The 22003-nt window shown below is 39.8% G+C and overlaps 2 protein-coding genes across 4 annotated transcripts; both read left to right on the plus strand.

The window, feature by feature from the left end:
* The first annotated feature begins 453 nt into the window (after nt 1-453).
* On the plus strand, nt 454-13511 carry rnf14 (ring finger protein 14). Of its 2 annotated transcripts, XM_061751922.1 has the most exons (10): nt 454-742; nt 1931-2022; nt 4082-4237; nt 5681-5811; nt 5910-6102; nt 7009-7400; nt 7482-7710; nt 10207-10379; nt 11654-11784; nt 11880-13511. In XM_061751922.1, the coding sequence occupies exons 3-10, from the start codon at nt 4090-4092 to the stop codon at nt 11938-11940; spliced, it is 1458 nt and encodes a 485-aa protein (XP_061607906.1). In that variant the 5' UTR covers nt 454-742; nt 1931-2022; nt 4082-4089; the 3' UTR covers nt 11941-13511. The 2 variants fall into 2 exon arrangements, with proteins under 2 accessions (XP_061607906.1, XP_061607905.1); XM_061751921.1 differs by lacking the exon at nt 1931-2022 and having other exon boundaries at nt 455-742.
* Nucleotides 13512-13655: 144 nt separating this feature from the next.
* endou2 (endonuclease, polyU-specific 2) lies at nt 13656-21592 on the plus strand. 2 transcript variants are annotated; one of them, XM_061751923.1, is made up of 7 exons: nt 13656-15249; nt 15682-15889; nt 16185-16293; nt 17593-17714; nt 17851-17963; nt 19779-19932; nt 21263-21592. In XM_061751923.1, the coding sequence occupies exons 2-7, from the start codon at nt 15788-15790 to the stop codon at nt 21515-21517; spliced, it is 855 nt and encodes a 284-aa protein (XP_061607907.1). In that variant the 5' UTR covers nt 13656-15249; nt 15682-15787; the 3' UTR covers nt 21518-21592. The 2 variants fall into 2 exon arrangements, with proteins under 2 accessions (XP_061607907.1, XP_061607908.1); XM_061751924.1 differs by having other exon boundaries at nt 15745-15889.
* The last annotated feature ends 411 nt before the right edge of the window (nt 21593-22003 follow it).

Genomic DNA, 22003 nt, shown 5'->3' on the forward strand with positions numbered 1-22003 from the left:
GCACCCAGGAAGGCTCATTCCGCCGCCGTGATGTCTGGAGGGGAAATTTCCACCGGAAATTGAATGTGAAAAGAAATATGAAAACTTATTTACTAGGTATCACAAAACCAGTCCACTTCTGGGAGAAACTACACTATGCCAGTACTTTTTGTTTTGACAAATCAGAAATTATTATTATTCATTCATTCCTTACTGTATATTTGCAAACGCAACATTAGATATGTGTAAAATTTCCAAGCAAGGTGGTGCACTGGAGTCCTGGGATAGTCGCTAGGTTAGTGTACCTGAGAAGTGATCTGGTTTTGTGATACCTCAGGGGTTATTTTGAACATTTAATCAGTTGTTGTGACAATCAAATGTGTAGATTTCAGAGGACTATTTTTTAAAAAAAATTTAAAAGTGTATTGACGGCATAATATGCAGAGTTCAAGACTTTTATTTTGAAATGCAACGTCAGAGCTGTGTGGCTCAATTTGGCCGCAATCCTGGGATGGGATAGTATAATTTCGACCATAAGTGAACTGGTTGCGTGATAACAGAGATATTTTATACAAGTAATTTAAATCTAAATCATAAATGTTAATGGAGTCATTAGTTAGGCGTTTATTTGAAAATTGGCCCGCGCAACGTGTTGGTTGGGGATTACCGTAATTCATCATATAAACAATCGCTGTGGCTGCTGGCCTGACCGAAGTATGCAACTGGCACTGTACACACGCCTATAGCGTTTGGCACGTTTAAGGTAAGAAACATGTTTCTCCACTCCTTCAGGTGTACCTTTTGATGTCTCGTACACACGGGAGAATGGACAATGTCGACACGGAATGACAAGTCCGAGTAGAGGTTGCCGACGTCGGGTTTTAGCTAGTGTTCACGTCAGCTACATCTGAGTAACGCTAGCTAGTTAGCTCGAGTGCTGTCAGATAACTTGTCGAAAAGAACATTTCCGCACATTAAGCCTCATGTTAATACTTAGGGTCAGCGTTAAACCATTTCAATAAGGTAAATGATCACCTTTCCTAAAGTTGTGTCCCATGTAAGCTAAGACAAGTTGACATGTCACGAGAAAATGACGTCGGCTGCCATTGATGATTTATTTATTTTAACAAATGTACATTCACAAAAAATATAACACTGCAGTATATCGGACTTATTGCTGTTGTGTTGGTTGTGTTCTTGTTGTGACTTTCCACTCACTGCGTGGGTTTTGTTAGTCTATGGCTTTAAGGCTATTAAAATTAAAATGCAAAATAACGATTTAAAAAAAATAAATAAATCAAATTAAAAAACATTGCAATATTTTTATTTACGTGCCAACTTAAATGGATCTGTATCAATGGTTCTCAAACTTTTTACACAACGTACCACCTAAAAAAATACGTAGCTCTCCAAGTATCACCTTCATGACCAACGTTGACATACAGCAACATAGTCAAATTGTTTATCAGAAACAAGTGTGACAAGGGTGGCAGTTTCACTAATTTAAACGCCAAATAACCACCCTGAGGTTCATAACTGTGACGGTGACCACCACACACAAAGTTAAACTATCACTTTTCATTGGTCGTGTGAATAGGATCAACCATATAAAAATACAAATATGAACCATAGAAAAGTCAAATTTACGATTGTCTGTTTTAAAATAGCGGGGATAGTCTGTGGACCCATTAAGTAGAGCAAGTAGTCCACGGAGTCCTCTCTATACCGTCCGATCCCATCCTGCACAGGGGTCAGACCACCACACTTTCCCGGTTAGCCTGTAAGGACATGAAAGGGGAAACGGTGAGCCGCCCACTATTCCAAGACCACATGAAGCTCCCTATCTCAAAACCGGGACAAATGGCAGCAGATGGTGTATTGGTGGGGAAAAGTTCCTGCTTCTGCCAACTCCCACCCACCAACTTCCAATACACATTCATCTGTCCCCCAGGCAGCGGCCAGCGAAGATCTTCCACTGCTCCCAGGGAGTCGGGGCCTCCGGCAGCAACCACAGCAATCCGTCCTGTCTGCTGGCTATTGAAGGTAGAGTGAGTGGGTTTTCCCTCACTTGCTGTTGGCCAATGTAGCCAGCTGTCAGTCCATGTCGCCAGTCATTCAACTAGGTTTTAGCTACAGACCCTTTCCAAAAAAATTAGAATATCATGTAAAAGTTTATTTCCATAATGCCATTCAAAAAGTTAAACTTTCATGGATTATAGATTCAGGCCCCATAATTTAAACAATTTCAATTATTTATTTGTCTATTTTTACATAATTTGGGCTTCCAGCTCATAAAACTGATGAAATCAGGAATTCCAAAAATTAGAATACTGTGAAGAAATCAGGTCATAAATGTTTTTGTGTCAGTCACACACTAATCATCTACTAAACTCAAAGCACCTGCAGAGTTTTCCCCAGGTGTCATTAAATTGCTTCAGTTTTGTTCAGTTGTCTCAGTTTGCTTCAATATGGGGAAGACGGCAGACTTGACAACTGGCCAGAAGACAATCATTGATACCCTCCATAGGATGGGTAAGCCAGATAAGTTCATAGCTAAGGTGGCTGGCTGGTCACAGAGTGCTGTGTCCAAGCATATCAATGGAAAGTCTAGTGGAAGGACAAAATGTAAAGCAGAAGATGCACCAGGAAAAGAGATGACCGTGGGCTTCAGCGGATTATCAAACAGAGAAGATTCAAGCAGACTTCAATCCTAAGGATTAGATGCTGGATTAGAGAGCAGACTTCAATGGTTTGGACACGTCCAGAGGAGAGAGAGTGAGTATATTGGTAGAAGGATGATGAGGATGGAGCTGCCAGGCAAGAGAGCTAGAGGAAGACCAAAGAGAAGGTTGATGGATGTCGTGAGGGAAGACATGATGGCAGTTGGTGTTCGAGAGGAGGATGCAGGAGATAGGCTCTCATGGAAAAGGATGACGCGCTGTGGCGACCCCTAACGGGACAAGCTGAAAGGAAAAGAAGAAGAAGAAGAAGAAGATTCAAGAATCTAGCAGAGATCCAGAGAGTGGAATGAGGTGGGTGTCATAGCTTCAAAAACCCCCACATTCAGGTGCATCCGGGAGATAGGCTACAACTGTCGGGTTACTCGGGTCAAGCCACTTCTGAGCCTGAGCCAACGTAGGAAGCGTCTCAACTAGGCCAAAGAGAAGGATTGGACTGTTGGCCAGTGGTCCAAGGTCCTCTTTTTCGATGAAAGTAAAGTATGCCTTTCATTTGGGAATCAATGTCCAAGGGTTTGGAGTTAGACAGGTCAAGAACAGTACCAAAGCTGCTTGAGGTCCAGTGTGAAATATTGATATAGATTGCTGTCACAAACACACTTCCTCCTAACAAGAGCAAAGGAGCATTACATTTTTGGTCATACTGTGCCTTCCCTCTACTGGCTGTAATGTCCCTTTTCTTATTTGCCAGGTTATAAGAAAAGCAGTCTAATATCGTCCATAATCTCCTTCTGGATCTCGTGCCTCAAGTCAATTTGTAAACGAGATTTAGAATAGGTAGACGCACTTACTGCTGGACATGCAAACTTTTGCCGTTTTGTGCTTGTATTTTTTATTTTTTTATTTTTATTTTTTTCCTTCTCCAATTTCACTTCAAACAAAGCCTTTTGTTGCACTTGTACAATGGTTGCCTCAATGTTCAGTTGGCTTCAGGACCTGGCGCAGTGCAACTTCATTGCCCATTAGAAACTAGTCCTGCAGATTAGTAATTTGGGGCCTCATCTATTTGAACTGAATTTAATACAATAAAAAATTAAAACCCTTTCCTCGCCCTTTAAAGCCACACACAAAGTCACAGATAACACAGTGTAGAATCTGAAAATGGCGATTCTAAAATATTTGATAGCTGCAGCTCGACTTGGATGAACTCCCACTGAAATAATATGAATAGATATTTTTTTCTTTACAGATAATGTGAAAATAAGTGCTTCCCTTTTCTCAAAAGTTGTATTGTTAGGGGTTTAAGGTTCTAACTGCGCACTTTGAACTACATAAGCTGGAAAAATTATTCTAAAGAATTGGAATTAGTTGACAAAATCTATTAATCGGTCACCCTTCATTAATTCTATATTTTTTTTTATCAGGAATGTAAATGTCGCAGGACAAGGCAGACCAGGAGGATGAGCTGCTTGCCTTAGCAAGTATCTATGAGGAGGAGTTCCATCGAGCTGACTCTGCCCAGGGGGGAGAGATCCAGCTCTGTGTGAAGCTTCCACCTGATTTTAAAGTTGTTGTCAAAGGTACTATGTGAGCAAAGTGTAAACCTAATGAGCAACTCAAATGAGCCACACAGAACTAGAGTGGGCTAACTCAAATTTATTTAGTAATTTTGCAGGAGAATGATTTAAAGTTTATGGCTGGCACTAAAGCCTTGGTGCAATAGTGTTCTAAGTCCAAACATCTGTCAAATCTATCAATATTTCACAAAAGATGAGACATGAAGCATTCACTTAAACTAACATTCAGATATACACCTAAGATATAAAATGTTGAGTGCAATAATTCAGTAATAATAATTCTCAAACATTTTACACCAAGTACCACCAAAAAACACTTGGCTCTCCAAGTACCACCATCATGACGGACATTAAAACAGCCAGTGTGTTCATAAAAACCATGGCAGAGGTTTCATTCAAAGGTCCCCTTCCATCACAATACATTTTTTAAAATTTTAAAATTAACAGTGAAATGAGGTATATGAATAGATGTTTTAAAACAGCCATAAATTAGTTTTAAAGCCGCAGTGTTCAAACTAAAGACTATGGTGGCCACAATATTAAATACATTATTAATGGACAAGTGAACCTCCGTATTAATATTACTGATCAGAATTGATAAGAAAAACTAATTAAGAGAGGGTCATCACTATTACATTTAAATATATCAATGGATAGAAAGTCATGGGTGTGCATTTCACACAGAAAGAAGGGTTTTCAAAATGTTTTTTCATTTTTGGGAGTGCGCATTATACTTGTGCGTATTATACATGAGAAATCACGGTAATATTCAAGCACCTGCCCACTTCATATATGGTACCCACCTACTCAGCTGAACGACAACCAGGCATTTCCGGGTTTTAAGCAAATGACTCTCAGCCACTGCCGAGCCATATAAATACAGTCAACAATTTTTTTGGGCGCTTCATTGTTTCGTTTTTCCAATTAAGCCGCTTGCCAGCACCACCTACTATGTGTCCAACTTTTTCAAATGTTATGCGCGGCAGCTTATTTCAGAACAAATGACTACTGTCGGCCGTAATGGCGCCAAAACCACATGAACAAGTACTGTCCTGTAGTTCCCGCAACTGTCAGCCTTGTCTCAAATGTACACACGTTATCTCACTGCCTCACGACTCCCCCATCCAATCATAAATCAGACTGTTACCTACGTGGCGTTCCAGAGAATCGGAAATTACAGAACTCATGTAGAATCTGCTCAACACAACTGCAAGGTTTGTGGCAATATTCAATGATTATTTCGTGTACCACCAGAAGGGCCCCCCCCCTACCACCAGTGGTGCAATATTGGACTGCCCCTATGTCAAATTTGGAACTCAACTCTGATTTGGACAAGTATTTATCAATGCATTTAACTTAAAAATTACTCAAAAATGAGTTAGCCAACTCTAATTCTCAGTGGCTCAAATGTTTTTAGGCCGCCTCCTTATCTTGAATTCTTTTCAGGGGAGAAGCAAACAGAATATAAAATCAGCTTCTTGCCTCCTTTGGTTCTCAACTTTGAGCTTCCTGGAGACTATCCATCCACAAATTCGCCACTATTCACTGTCAGCTCAAAATGGACGACCAGAGGACAGGTACGACTTATACAATTCACATACTTGAGAAGTGGCACCTGTCCATTTATTACTCACGCCCTGTAATTATTCCTTCTTCTACTGCTCGTCCTTGTCAGTTGAGCTCTCTGTGCCGACGCCTGGATGAACTATGGGAGGAGAACCGAGGATGCGTGGTCCTCTTTACATGGATTCAGTTCCTCAGCGAGGAGGTGCTGGACTTTCTGGACATCCAGTCTCCTCTCCTAGTCACCGGGCATGAAACTAAGGCGAGCGGTGAGCGCAGCAGGAAAGCCGACAACACGGCCACAGGTATGAATGTAATAAATAAGTAGACTATGAAATTACACAACTCTCGAAACTCTTATCTTACCATTCGCACTCACATTCATGCCTACGGGCAATTTAGAGTCTTCAATCAACCTACCATGCATGTTTTTTGGATGTGGGAGGAAACCGGTGGACGCGGAGAAAAACCACGCAGGCACGGGGAGAGCATGCAAACTCCACACAGGCGTGGCCGGGATTTGAACCCCGGTCCTCAGAACTGTGAGGCAGATCTGCTAACCAGTAGCTCACCTGCGATTGGCTGGTGACCAGTTCAGGGTGTACCATGCCTCCTGCCCGAAGTCACCTGCGATATCGTGCCAGCACACCCGCAACCCTAGTGGGGATCAGCGGTTCAGAAAATGGATGGATAAAAATGAGACCGGTAGCACAGTCACTTAAAAAATATGCAAGTCTATTCTCAAATACAACAAAAGCCCAAGTGCTATGCACACTCATCTGACAAGGCACCTGCTAATACTACCTGACGAGCAGCCTTAAATCCTCACATCAGCTGTCGAAGAATTCCCCAAACGCCTTCGTATAACAGTGAACTATACTGTAGCATCTGCTTAGATGACAACACAAAGACAAGTGAATTATTTACATATGGAAAGTATGTATTATTATAAACCACATAATGTGTTGAGAAAATAAAAGAAAAAAAACATTGGTCAAGTATGAAAGAGTCTTTATTTGTACAAATGAAGGTCCGCCCTCCTAATAATAATCCAGGTTCTTTCTTCAGTTAGTAAATACCCCCAGTCAATATCTAAGTAAACATGTATAATACAATAATAAATATTGTTTTCATATATTTTAATATATTAGTAACTGGTACACTTGTTTACTTGCTCAGAAGGATTATTATTATTATTTTTTTTTTGGAAGTTTGTTCAGATGTGACACAGCTTGGGAGGCCTTGCTCGGAGAAGATGAAACGAGAGCTAAAGAAGAAAATATCTGACCAACAGCCGTCATCAGGGTCTCCACCGCTGGACCCGCGGGCAATCGTGTGTATGGACACGCGCGTTGACCTCTTACCTCATCTGCTGGACTTTGACGAGGCGCAACGCCAGAGGGTGTTTGACGTCACGCCGTTCTCCTGCGGCATCTGCTTTTCGGAGAAACGCGGCGCTGACTGCCTATGCTTTAAAGAGTGCCAGCACGTCTACTGCAAAGCCTGTATGACGGAATACTTCCAGATCCAAATACGGGACGGCAACGTGCAGTGCCTTAATTGCCCTGAGCCCAAGTGCTCCTCTTTAGCCACGCCTATGCAGGTACAACACTGCTATATATTCTATATGTACAGATGGTTAATAATGTTTCACACTCCTTTTTGTACTTTGTAAACTCACTAGGTCAAGCAGCTTGTGGACGAGGAACTCTTCGTTCGCTACGACCGCCTGCTGCTCCAGTCCAGCCTGGACCTTATGGCCGACGTGGTGTACTGCCCCCGCCACTCCTGCGGTACGGCGGTCATGGTGGAGCCCGACACCACCATGGGCATCTGCTCCGTATGCCAGTATGCTTTTTGCACTCTGTGCAAGATGGGCTACCACGGGGTCTCTCACTGTAAGATCCCCGCAGGTAATTTGATTGATACGTACCTTTTATCGGAATCGTCACCAGAATGTAAGGTTTCTCACTGTCCAAACTTTGGTGGAAATCGTGTGTAGTTGTGTACCAACTTACAAATACAGGTGCATCTCCATGAATTTGAATGTGGTAGAGAAGTTCACTTAATTCAATAGTTTAGTTTAAAATGTCACTACATTATACAGATTCATTTAACACACAGAAATACTTTTCACAAGGCCAGTTCTTACCTAATATCAATACTTAGTCATTGTGGTTGTTTCTGGTATAATATTTAAGTTTCTTGAGAGGGTACATTTGCAATTTTTGTTCATAAAAATTCCATCCATTCATCCATTTTCTACTGCTAATCCGAGGTCGGGTTGCGGGGGCAGCAGCTCCAGCAGGGACGCCCAGACTTCCCTCTCCCCAGATCCCGAGGCGTTCCCAGGCCAGCCAAAGGATGTAGTCTCTCCAGCGTGTCCTGGGTCGTCCCCGGGGTCTCCTCCCGGTGGGACGTGCCCGGAACACCTCACCAGGGAGGCGTCTGGGAGGCATCCGAATCAGATACCCCATCCACCTCATCTGGCTCCACTCGCACTCGGAGCAGCAGCGGCTCTACTCTGAGATCCTTCCGGATGACCGAGCTTCTCACCCTATCGCTAAGGGAGAGCCCGGACACCCTGTGGAGGAAACTCATTTCGGCCACTTGTATCCGGGATCTTGTTCTTTCAGTCACGACGCACAACTCGTGACCGTAGTTGATAAAAATTCAAACCATAAAATTTCATCAAGGCTGGTTGACTGGTTAGCACATCTGCCTCACAGTTCTGAGAACCCAGGTTCATATGTGGCCTCGCCTGTTTGGAGTTTGCATTTTCTCCCCGTGGCTGCGTGACTTTTCTCTGGTTTCCCGGCTTCCTCACACATCCCAAAAACATGCATGGTAGGCTAATTGAGGACTCTAAATTGTCCACAGATATGAATGTGAGTCCGAATGGTTGTTTGTTTCTATGTACCCTGCAATTGCCTGGCAACCAGTTCAGGATGTAGCCCTCCTCCTGACCGCAGTTAGCTGGGATAGGCTCCAGCATACCCACGACCCTAATGAGGATAAGCGGTGTAGAAAACTTATGGAAATTTCATCTACTGTGATCTACTGAAATTTGTTTTCTATGATAGTCTAATTTCAGATGGACCTGTAAATTGGAAACTAAAGTGGAACACAATTAGTTCTGACAATTTCTTTTCCTTAGAAAATGGCATCACCATAATAAAACATTTAATTGTAAAGACAATGTTTTAGACAAAATTTTGAACATGCCTTACTGTCATGTGAGTGTAAACCGGAATTAACTATAATAAAACTAAAATAAAATAAAAATACTCACCCCGGTCACCAGCTCTTCCAGCTCCTTCCCTCAGGTAGGCGCTACCGATCAATGCAAACTAGAACTAGTAGACATTTCGACAGCTTCTTCCCTCTTGCGATCAACTTCGTAAACACCTAACCTACAATTCCATTACAACATAGTGGCAATTTTTTGACTTGAGTTCGTTGTCACATTTCTGTGGGGCCAATTATGTATTACTCGTGCACTCACTGTAGTTGTCTCGCCATCAGAATCATCTTTATTTGCCAAGTATGTCCAAAACACACAAGGAATTTGTCTCCGCTGCACTATTTGCATATACTGGCCACTCATGCCAGAGTAGCATCTGCTCCATTTGCACACTGATTGAGGAGTATCTGTAACATTTGCACAACCAACATTGTCCCAGATTATCGCACTACTCGTCACTTTAAACCGCATACACTCCTTGAAGTCTCAGCGCCCTTTGCACAATGGTCATTGCACCGGACTATTGCAATATTAGTCATTCGAACTGCTCTAAGTGCTGGAGGACTCTACATTTTTTTTTTTTTGTGCACAATTGTCAAAAAAAAAAATAATGTACCGGCATTACCAGATAACTAGCAACCCTTTACTGCTCAGTGACTGTTTTTTCTTTTTTTGTGTCAATGTCTTTATGTATCCAAAGTGTTCCGTAAATTGACTGTCTGTTGTCGTACTAGAGCGGCTCCAACTACCGGAGACAAATTCCTTGTGTGTTTTGGACATACTTGGCAAATAAAGATGATTCTGATTCTGATTTTTGAAGATGCCTGGCGGAAGTATGATGGAAACAGGAAGGTGTTTACAGAGTTTTAGTTAGTTTTATATGTAATAGATAATGCTGAATTAGTGTTGTGTATTTATGAGTTGTATATTTATAAGTACAGTATATATGTTTGTTAAAACTAATGGTTATCGTCACTGCTCACTGAGCTGAACTCTCACAAGATTTCCTGACCTCACACTTGATTGTTTTTAGTATATTTTCCCCAGAAATTTTAGGTTGAACTCCAAATTGTTCCACATGGGAGGGTCCACTGAAAGTCATTTTCTATTTGAAACTTGTATTGTGGTTTTGGTTGTATTTATGTATTTTTGTCGTGTGCCACAGAGGATTTGCGTAGCCTCCGAGATGAGTACCTGTCGGCTACGACTGAGGGCAAAAAGTTTATGGAGCAGCGGTTTGGGAAAAGGGTGATCCAGAAAGCTGTGGAAGAGTCCTTTAGCAGAGACTGGCTCAATGAGAACTGCAAATGCTGCCCTTACTGCGGCACCAACATACAGGTGGGTGCTCTCTCAGTTGATCACAGGGTGCTACTACAGGGCGTGTCTTCAAGATGACCCACAGTTTCTCAAAAATAGTTCCCAGGTGTTTTTTTTTTTTTTTTTTTTTTTACATTTGGTCAAAATACACAAAGGATAAGAATGACAACACATAACCTCCACTTGAAACACTCATTTTGGGAGGCGGCTCGGTCTTTTGAAAATGCTTGGTACAGCTTTTGTTACCATGGCATTTGGTGAAACTAGGACTACTCGGTGTCGTAATTTTATATGGCTATAGCGATATTTCTTAAAAAAAAAAAAAAAAAAAAAAAAAAAGCGACTTTTTGTAGTGTTACTGGAGACTGAGACTCACTCTAGTGCAGGTTTACCCCTCTATCCAGTCTACAAATGAATGGCGCTTTTGCCAAGCCACCACTGACTAATTTAACTAAATACACCTCCCCTAAAAAGAGAGTACCTGTAAGCTGCCAAATTACAGTAAACCCTCGCTATCCACAAGGCATAGGGACTAAATATTGCCGGGGGGGGGGGGATTTTAAAATTGATTAGAAATGGTTTATAATTGCCTATGATTATTACCCTTAAAAATAAATACAGATCATTTTATTTAAAAAAAAAAAATAAATAAATAAAAACGCGCATGTAGCAGAGCAAAAACATACGCATGCGGCAAAGACTAACTTCTGATAACAACCCCGGCTCCGCTCTAGCATACAAAGATGTTAGTTTCTCAGTCGAGATATATCAATCAACATATACTTTCTTGACACCAATTACATGTAGCCGAGAATAGGTTCCACACACACAAAAAAAAAAAAACATGAATAGGCATAGGTTAACTAGGTTTTTCTGTTAGTGTGGCAGTGTGACGCATGAAATTGTAAAACACAAATACCCCCCCGCATGTCACCTTATCTGAACAGTATATGTTGGTTATTAGCATTCTGGTAACACTGCAGCTCTGCTTACATTGTCTCTGCAATGTTAGCGGGGATGTCACACCTATGGGGGTGTGTTTGCATTTTTGCATGATAGTGTAGTCCAGCAGCTGGAATCTGGGCATTGCTTGAAAGTGGCTCCAGATCTTCCCCCCAGCTGATCATGGGTAGTTAACAAAAAATTACTTGGTTGTGTAATTTGACACTTGATGGGTGGGCAGGCACTCATAACCAAATGTTAATATACAAATATTAAAAAGTAAATTTTGTCGTCTGTCCCATTTAACTAGTGAGCATTTTGAACATAACATGATTCCAATAATGTGTGTGCAGAAAGTAGACGGCTGCAATAAAATGACGTGCACCTCGTGCCGCCATTACTTCTGCTGGCTCTGTCTGGACCTGCTCAACAAAGCCAACCCGTACAGTCACTTTAACAACCCACACTCACCCTGCTACAAACAGTGAGTCACTCCTTCCTCCTCACGTCAAGACTCTTTCATTGCTTTTCTACATTACACACTGCTAATTGTCTCTCTTATCACCCCCCACACCCCAGACTCTTCCATGGTGTGGATCTGGATGATGAAGATGCCTTATGGAGTGATGAAGAAGACTGAAGACTTCTTTGTAGTGCTCCCTGCAAGAATGCACTTTATCGTACACCAGTCTTTTTATTTTTTGACTCTTGCAGTGATGCGCTTTTTCATGATATACACTAATCAAGCAATTTATTAGGGACACTGTATAATCGCGTCCAATTAGATGTTTAGAAATCACTTTGCCTTTATGATGATAAAGCACAGTTTTCATGTTGGCTATATAAAGCATATCAGTATGAGGCAACTAAATTTATCCCAAAAAATTATGACCTCACCATCCATCCATCCATCCATTTTCTGAGCCACTTATCCTCACAAGGGTCGCGGGAGTGCTGGAGCCTATCCCAGCTATCATCGGGCAGGAGGCGGTGTACACCCTGAACTGGTTACCAGCCAATTGCAGGGCACACATAAACAAACAACCATTCGCACTCACGTTCACACCTAGGGGCACTTTAGAGACTTCAATCAACCTACCATGCATGTTTTCAGGATGTGGGAGGAACCCGGAGTGCCCGGAGAAAAGCCACGCAGGCACGGGGAGAACATGCAAACTCCACACAGGCGGGGCCGGGGATTGAACCCAAGAACTGACTGACTGGTTGCCTCAGAACTGTGTGGCAACCAGTCGTCCACCGTGTTGCCGCTCTAACCAGTCGGCCACCGTGCCGACATGAACTCACCAATACAATTTTATTTTTTAAATGTCACAAGCTTTTTGTGATTTCTTTGCTTTTTATAAGAGTTTTTACAAGATTTGATGAGCGGGATCAAATGCTCTCGCGTGGCCCACGTGCTGTAGGTTGCCCACCCTTGATTATGAGCTTAAGTGTGGTGCTGAGAAAGGATTTTCATACTTCCATCATCTCATTTCACTACACGGGAAGGCCAAAATATCGGGATATCACAGTGGTGTGCGCAGTGAAGTGACTGTGTAGTGTGTATGTCTATAGCATGTCTCCCAATAATTTTCCAACTCTTTGACTGGCCAATATTTGATTTTGGTGTTTATGAATTAAATGAAAGAAAATTTTGCATTTAAGGAAATGTAATGCCACAAAATAAAACTGTCAAGTGTCAGGCAGTCAAAGAGTGAGTAGATTTATTTTGTAATTATTTTTGTTTGTTTTTTTGTGGACACCCCGTTTGCATGGAGGTATTTACAGAATGAATGAGCACAAGTGGAGTATTTGTCCATTGTGTGCCAATGCAGACAGTTTGTTTAAGATGACTGTGGTTCTTTTCCTCTCAAGTCCTTTTAAAAACCTCACTGATCTGTTTGAGATCAGGTTTGATTGTGCCATCTTTAGTTTTAACCATGTTTGTATTAAATTGGGATCAGAGGCTGTTTGTATGTTGCCAAAAGCTACTATCCATTTAAGGGGAGCGTAGAGTTAGGATGTTTGACATTTTTGAATACTGTTTTTACTTGGAACAGAAAGAAACTATCTTTGTTTGTTTGTTTGTTTCTGCTAAGTATGTTCCAGCAAAAGAGACATTGTTCATTCTTTTAATCACCTTTCCTGTCATCACGAGGGCCCTTGTTCAGCTTCAAAATAAATGTCACCTGTATTGGCATTTAAATCATCTATCCAGCGTCAGTCATTTGAGTTCACATTAAAGCTTTGAAAACTCTTGAGTCTTCAGCTCAAACAATTAACTCTACATTTGGTTTGCTTTGTCTTTACTTTTTTTTTTTTATATATCTGTCACTATAGAAGAGTACAAGTGATTGGAAAGAGAAAACGTGTTTATTATGTACCCATTTCTAAACTTTATTATATTATAAAATCCAGTAATATAAAGTTCCCTAGGAGACAGTATCAATCTGCTCTCTTGCTCCTCCTCTTTCAGATTTCTTCAAAAAGGTGAGAGTTTTTACTTTATTTCTGTTTTTTTTCAGTTATATTTTACAGTGCCTAACTTAAAACTGGCAATTGTACCTACCTGTACAATTGATAGTTTTACAAGGTGCCCAATTAAGTTTTCCTTATTTCCTATGAGAAAACTTGTATATACAGTAAATTGTTGAACTTAAAATTGTGTTTCTTAGATTGGAACAGCTTCTGCACATTTGTGTTGGTTTCACTGTATACTGTAGAACTTCTGCCAGTTTTCTCATAGCGAAGCATGTCAATATTAATGTAATACATGCATATCCAAAAGCAGTGTTTCTCAAAATGTGGTATGCGGGTTGCCTCTAGAAGAAATATACAAACTGTGCATAATGTTTCTACAGTACATCTGTAAATTACAGTTTATATTTTTTAACTTCAATACATTTGCAGCTAATCTTTTAGAACAGTTTCTTTTAAAATGTTTATTTAGGTTTACTTTTTTTTTTAATAACCTGTGTGAGATGCATTTTAAATTACTACGGGCCTACTAAGCAACTATTTTAATGTTGGTCTCTATGGTCGTACTTGGAGAATCAAGTTGTTTTAGGTAATACTTTGTGCACAAAGTTTGAGAACCGCTGCACTAAAGTATGTAACTCATATAAAAGTAACGTCGTTCTATATTTGTATACACTATAAATACAGAATGTTACATTCACTCGGGTCCAAACATCAACTATAAAGATATCTCTGAAAATGTTTTTATTAAAAAAAAGTAGAACTTGTTTTTAAATGATTTATGATTATTAAAAAAAAATGCTTCACATTTTGAAGGAATTTTTTATACCTTTTATAGGTGGACATTTTTTGGTTGGTAGTTTCTCTAAATTTTAACTGAACTTTAAACCTCAGCGCTAATTTAAAAGAAAAAAAATTAGGGTTTGGACTGTTTTATGTTATATCATAAGTTGATGTGCAGTATATGTCAATCTAATAGAAATACCAGATGTAGTTTATGTTTGGGTCCCACTGCACTGATTTCAAACTAATGATATGGTGGCGCATGTGTCCGTCCCACAGGGCATCTTGTAACCTGCAGCGCGACCCATATTTTGGCTTGTAATCCAGGTGGCGGTGGTGTGCGACCTGTGTGGGAGCAACAATGAAGTACTAAAGAAACAAAAGAGCACGTTGGAGCCTGAGACTGAAAAGAGACGACAACATTGTGTCACCCCTTTGGCTAGAGTTGCTGACAGGGGATAACCCTTTAAAATGGCCCCCCTCTCTCCTGTCGTGCCCCTCTCATCCACATGCACAAACACACACACTGACTGACCACTACTATGCACCTAAAGACATATCTTCTCTAACAAACACAGGAGACCGTCAACAGCAGCAGCAACACCTGAGGACCACAAAGGAACATCGGCAAACAAGTGTGATCGCCTCTGAAGCAGGAGAGCGCTCCAAAGGGGGTTGGGGAAAAAAGGTCAGTGTGGGATCGTTGGACACAGCCTTGGGGCTCAAAGGTTAACCAGGAAGTTCCCAAACTTCCACAGCATGCATGTGGAACATGTGGTCAACACATATTATTCCAGTATGCCCATATCGAATGAATGGATCAACCTGAGAATATTGAGTGTATTTTTTAAAATCGAAAATCCAAGTGTAGCAGGGTTCATTGTTTAATTACGTATTATGTATTGTTTAATTACGTATTATGTACAGGTACATTACAATTATAATTTATTTTATATAATTGTATAATATAATTATAATTTCATTTTGAAATTGTCACAAAAAGTATTATATGCATATCTTATCATATTCAATAGTATTAAAACCTTAACAATGCTAACATCTAAGTAGCTAGGTTTTGTTCCTAAAGAGGTTCATCATCTTCTCTGTCGCTTTCATACAGGTATACAGCTCCTCATTTCATATTTTAAGAATAAACATAAATATCTGAGAAGACTATCTGCAGCCTCTTTGCCGCTAAGTCGAGAAGTGACCCAAGCAGCCTTATCATGATCGAGAGTGAGAGAGAGCTGTCCGCCATGGTGCAGGAACTGTGGGACAACGACGTCAACAGACTACGACCTGGAAAGGACTACAGAATATCATTGCAGGTGCAACACACACTTGCACACAATAAGTGGTAGTCTCATAAATAGTTTACTAATAAAGACGAATGACTGCACAAAAGGTTAACAAAATGTGTTAAGTCACTATTTTGCAAGTTCAAACTGTTGCCATACTTAACTAATAAAGGGGCAGTTTAGTGGGGTCACTATTTGGCAAGTAGCAGGTCACTTTTACTCTTTTTCTCACAGGATGTGCTGTTGTAATTTCAAGGTTCATAGACAAGTGCAAATAAGTTATAAATTGTGAAAGTGTTGCAGTACTTGTTCTCTTCTGTTTCAGGGCAAAGCTGGAGACAACATGGCCATCAATGACGATGACAACGATGGAGCAGGATATCCTCTGTTCAAATTTGTCGATGAGAATATTTTCCAAAAGGAGACCTTTTTAGGTGAGTAATCATCTTGTGGTGTCTTGGTGCCAAGGAACTATGTTGAAGTGAGTCAAGGAGCTTAATTTAGACAAAAGTAATCCTTTGCCACCGGCTTGTGGCATCTTGGTGTAGAGGAATAATGTTGAAGTGAATTGAGGAGACTTCATTTAGACAGAAGTAGTCTTTTACCGCCAGCCTGTGGGATCTTGGCGCAGAGGAGCGATGTTGAAGTGAATTTAAGAGCTTCATTTAGACCAAAGTAGTCCTCTGCCACCATCTTTCGGCATCTTATTGCCAAGGAACTTACTGCATATTGAAGTGATTTGAGGCGTTTCATTTTGAAAAAAGTAGTTGCTTTACCACCATCTTGTGGCATCTGTAAGCAGTTATGAACAGGGCCATTTATTTACTCAACCCGGATCACATGACCAGAAATCGCTAAGACCTGTGTTTGTTCATGTGGTTGACTTGGTGTTAAATTGAAAAAACAATAACTCGTTCTTCACCCCTCTGCAGTTAATTATTGCTAGGAAGAGATCAGTGCCCGGCTTATGTCAAGTAGCATGTCCACGTACAGGCATTTACTTTAAATGTCATTGTGTGTCCCTAAAAGCCTCCTTACAAAATCTGATGTCTTCTATGATTGAATGTATAGTTTTGTGGCATATTTTCATATATTATTATTTGTGTGATATGATGACATCTTTAGTGACGTCCTTCTTTTTGAGAATATGTGTTGCAAAAAAAAACAACAAAAAAACAATCACATGGAGTAAATTAGTTCCATTGTTAAGTGTTTTTCACAAAACATTTTCAAATTCTGAATTGTACAACCTTAAGGGAAGTTCGGCGTCAGAAATTCTAAATGTAGTTAGGGGTTGCTGCGGAAGCCCTTCAATGTGTGTTTTTTTTTTCAATAGATTTTTAAGAATTTCTCTGACAATTGCAAAATCTAATAGATGACATGTTTCTCTGTGTAGCCATTTGGTCATTTTGGGGAGGCGCGTTTGTAGCGTAACTCTGCGATTGGGTGGGACCCAAGTCCAGGTTGTATCCCGCCTCTCTCATAAAGTCAGCTGGTATAGACTCTGGCTCACCTGTGATCCTAACAGGGACAAGTGCTGTAGAAAATGGATGGATGGATGTTCTAAAACTGTACTAGACAATACTTTGACAGTAAAAAGAAAATGTGGGAATACCATTGTACAGTAGAGGCATAATACGTCATATCTCTCAAATGTTCACGATGTTCAGTTTTACAGTCTCTGTGTGTGTGTATTTCTACATGACATTTTTTTTTTGTGTTTGCATTTACAGCCTTTATCTCCTTGTTGGATAATTATGTGAGTGACACCGGGGAGCCAGAGATTGTAACCCCTGAGGAGGTGGCGGAGAACCACAAGTTTCTGGACTCTATTGTTAAGACTCCCACAATGAAGGTACACTGTGGCATTGTAGTGCAGATCTGGATAGATGAGCTTTGGTTTTTGTTTACCGCAGTTTTTCCCCCCACCACATTACGGACTCTCTTGACCCCTATTTATTTTATTCTTATTCTATGACGTTTTGTTTCAGATAGCTCATAAATATCTGGTGGAGAAGAAGCTCTCCCCGCAAGATGAGACACAGTTCAAGGAGCAGCTCTACAGAATCTGGTTTGAACTCTACGCAAGGAGAGGATCCAGCAGGTGAGTGCAACCTGCCACCGAGTCGAAATGTGGGAATCTTGCACCCACTGCGCCAAACTATGGCTGTGGGCATGCTGCACTGCGTGTGGGAACCAGAAGTATCTGTGAAAAGATCTTTGAAAATCCATCCATTAATTTTCTATAGCATTGTTCTTATTATAAGAGTGGCAGGTGTGCTGCAGCCTATTCCAACAGATTTTGGAATCTGGTTGGTTAACCACTGGACTGGTCGCCAGCCAATCGCACAGCAAATTGTATACTAACAACCATTCACACTCACATTCTTACCTACAGTTTATTGTTCAGTAAAGCCACCATGTATGTTTTTGGGATGTGGAGGAAGCCAGAGTACCTGGAGAACATGCAAGCTCCACACAGGAAGACCAGAGCAGACATTCAAACTCTCGGACCTCAGAACTGTGAGACAGACGAGCTAACCACAAGTCCACCATCCTCAATTTGATAATATTGGTTGATATCTAACTATTTGGCTACCTAAACATAATGTGGAAGACAGCAAAACATTAAGTAAAGAGAGGGTCAAATTTAGTGCAGGACCACTTTGAAGGTCGTTGTGGATCACCATATAGTTGCCCCCACTTGAACAAAAAAATGCCTGCCTCAAATTGATGGCTCCATTTTTTTTTCTCACTGAGGAGGAAAAATAAATAACTGTAGTAGTTACGGTTCAAAAATGCTGTTGATCATTCGGAGTTGTTGAGCCCTTTTGAAATGTGTTAACAAAAATAGCAGCTCCTCTCAAATTGTAATTGTACACACTACACACACACAATACACAACAATAATACAGAATCATGTTTACATTTTATCCTTCTTTAAATGTGTGTTTTATTTATTTTATTCTGTATAAAAATTATTACATTATATTAGATTGTTGACACAGGTGTGTGTAGGACCCACATGCTTGACCTTTAATAACAACTGTGAATTGTTCAGCAACAAATAGATAAGTAGCAGCAGAGTTAACTTCAAAGTCCAGAAGTAGATAGCGTCTTCGAAGATTGGGAAGGAGTTGGGCGCCAGGTCATATAATGCGCCTTAATCCGCAGATACCAGGACGGGGAAAGTCACACTTCATTGTCGTCCCAACAAAACACAGGGCACAGGAAAAAGTGCTGAGGTAAAACTCTTGGTCGGAGGTAGAAGGCTGAGGAGATTCCCTGGAGAAATACGGGGCAGGCAGTATAGGGGCAGACAGGGTCGGTAACAGGAGATCAATCCACAGAAAAGTGGTCCAGAGTCTTGCATCGGCGCGTATCCTGAGTCATCAGCAGAGCCTTTAAATAGGTAGGTGTGGCTGACTGGCAGAGTGGGAAAATCCTGGGAGAACGCAGTGGTGACTAATTGTGGTAAACTGTAACACTTCTTATGTCTTCACAATGATCTTCCATTACAACTGCCTATCATATAGTGTAAAAAAAAAAACAGTATTGTATTGCACACTAAGTGGTATTGAAAATAGATGGATGGACTATTATACTGTTGCTGACCAAAACAGTAGCACCTATCAGATCAATTAGTGTGGAGTCTTACTGCACAGTATTAAATATGATCTTGCATTATGTGGCAACGTCTTAAATGACAATTATCATTCCAGTAGACATATGATCACTCCAGAATGTTTTGTCCTCTTGGTTTTAATACATTTCTCCATAATAGTCCTTTGTCTGCAATTTTAAAGTTCAGTCTCCATTGACATAAGTTGTAAGATACTCGGAAAAGTGTTTAATATTATTTAAAAAATGTATTTGAACGCCCATCCTTGGTTTCTGGTCATCGTCTTGTTCCCTCCAGGCCGGATTCATCGGGTTTTGAACACGTGTTTGTCGGAGAAACCAGAGGAGGGCGGACGGTCATAGGATTTCACAATTGGATCCAGCTGTATCTGCAGGAAAAGCTGGGACACATCGATTACAAAGGCTACAGCGTCAACGCTAACTCGCCGCAGGTACTCTGTCTGGAGATGTTTACATGACATTGTGATTTTAGCTATTGTTTATGGAACATTTTGATGCCTGAAAGTGCTAACATTTGAAAACTTGTCAAAGTGAGTTGTAGACTTGACACTACTTTTGAACCCTTGAGAACAAAGTGACATCGCCAACTAGTGGCCTGGCATGCATATTACAAAGTGTTTGCTTTTCTTTACTTCTAGTCTGATAGTTGCTACTGTTTTGGATAGCGATAGAGTTCAATTGGGTTTTTGAAGAACCCAGCAAAGGTGACATGGTATCCATCCATCCATTTTCTGTGCTCTAGGCTCAAATTAAAATTTAAAAAGACACAAGGGCCAGATCATGCATAGATGAGGTTAAAAAAAATACATAAATGACAAGAAAAATGTGTATGTAAAATGGTTAATTTTACTTATAAAATAATTCATGCAATTTTTTAAAATTTAATTTAATTTCAGTAAATAAAATAAATAATTGAAATATTTTTTAATATATCTGTAAAATTGTTTAAATATTTAATTGTATTTATATTAACTCCATGACACATTTAATTAGCCAAATTAATCATATTTTAATGAACCAATTTTACAAAAAAAAAAAAAAACTCCAAAATTGATGCCACAAAGTTTAATTTAAAAAAATGTTAAGGGTCATGTTTTTTTCTAATCCATGTAATTTTTATTTATTAACCAATTATTTAATAAAATGAAAATTTAAATACAGATCCAAAATTATTGATAAATTCATGCTAATGTTTAATATTTTGTTTTTATTTTAATTTTATGACAATTTCATATTTATTTCATCACAATTATTTAATAAAATAAATACTATACAATATAAATTTAGAAAATAATGTTTATTTAATTAAAATTAATTAATCTATTTACAATTTATCAAACTATAGTTGTATCAAATACGAAATGGTAACTGCATTTATAAAAAATAACAAATTATTAAATAGATATCAATAAATTTTAATGAACCAATTTTAGTTTAAAAACAGCTATATTAATCCAACAAGTATTACAAGATTCTTGAACATAGAAATGCTCAGCGCGCCAGATTAAAGAATGAAGCGGTCCATAGTTTGCCCACTCCTGGTCTCGTGTGACTTAAATAATTGTTGGACAGCGAGCGACAATTACCGTCAACACAACAGCTAAAGAAGTGTCTCTGTGTCCCTGCAGTTCATATCAGTGTCCTGAGGAAAAAAGTAAAAGCAAAATATTGATTTTTTTTTTTTTTTTTTACCACCACTGTAGCAATTAGGGTTTTATTTTGAGGAGTCCTGTGTGACATAAAGATTTCTGTTTGCCCCAGCCGGACGAGAACAAACACATCTTGGCCCTGCAGTTCAGCTGGAAGAACGGCATCAAGCCCAAAGGCAGCATCTTCATCGGCGTCAGTCCCGAGTTCGAGTTCGCCCTCTACACCCTGTGTTTCCTCAGCTCGCCCAATGAGCGGGTCAAAGTCCAGTTCAGTTTCTATGATGTGGAGATCGTGTGCCACCACTACAACCAGAAGCACATAGGCACGACTTACCCCGTGCTCCTTAAGTACCAGAAAAACACTTAATTTACATGCCAAAAATGTACAGGTACTGTCTTTTTAATTTTATTTGAAGATACAATAAAGCCTTACAATACTTTGTTCTGGTTGTTGTTCTTGTCTCTACACATTAGATTTTTTTTGTGTTTGTTTTTTTTGCTTTTTGATATCAGAATGCTAATTGCATGTGACCCACCTCTTTGCTGTAAGCATCCTCTGAACCCTTTTGTCTTCACACATTTTTTTTTTTTTTACAGAAAGTGAATGGATGGATTTTTTATTTTTTAATAACTAAATAGCAGTTTTATGTCATCCACCTCTTTGCTGAAAGAATCCTCTTAACGCTTTTCATTTTTTATTTGCAAACACCAGTTATCTCAGCCACTCTTTTGCTGAAAGCATCCTCTTAATGCTCTTCTCTTCTTTTCATTTAACAAATGTTTATTATTTGTATTTACTTGTAATTTTTTAAAATCGTAATTCTTATTTTTAATCTCCAAAAGACAGTAATGT

Source organism: Phyllopteryx taeniolatus, chromosome 17 (assembly GCF_024500385.1).
Source record: "Phyllopteryx taeniolatus isolate TA_2022b chromosome 17, UOR_Ptae_1.2, whole genome shotgun sequence".
Classification (NCBI taxonomy): domain Eukaryota; kingdom Metazoa; phylum Chordata; class Actinopteri; order Syngnathiformes; family Syngnathidae; genus Phyllopteryx; species Phyllopteryx taeniolatus.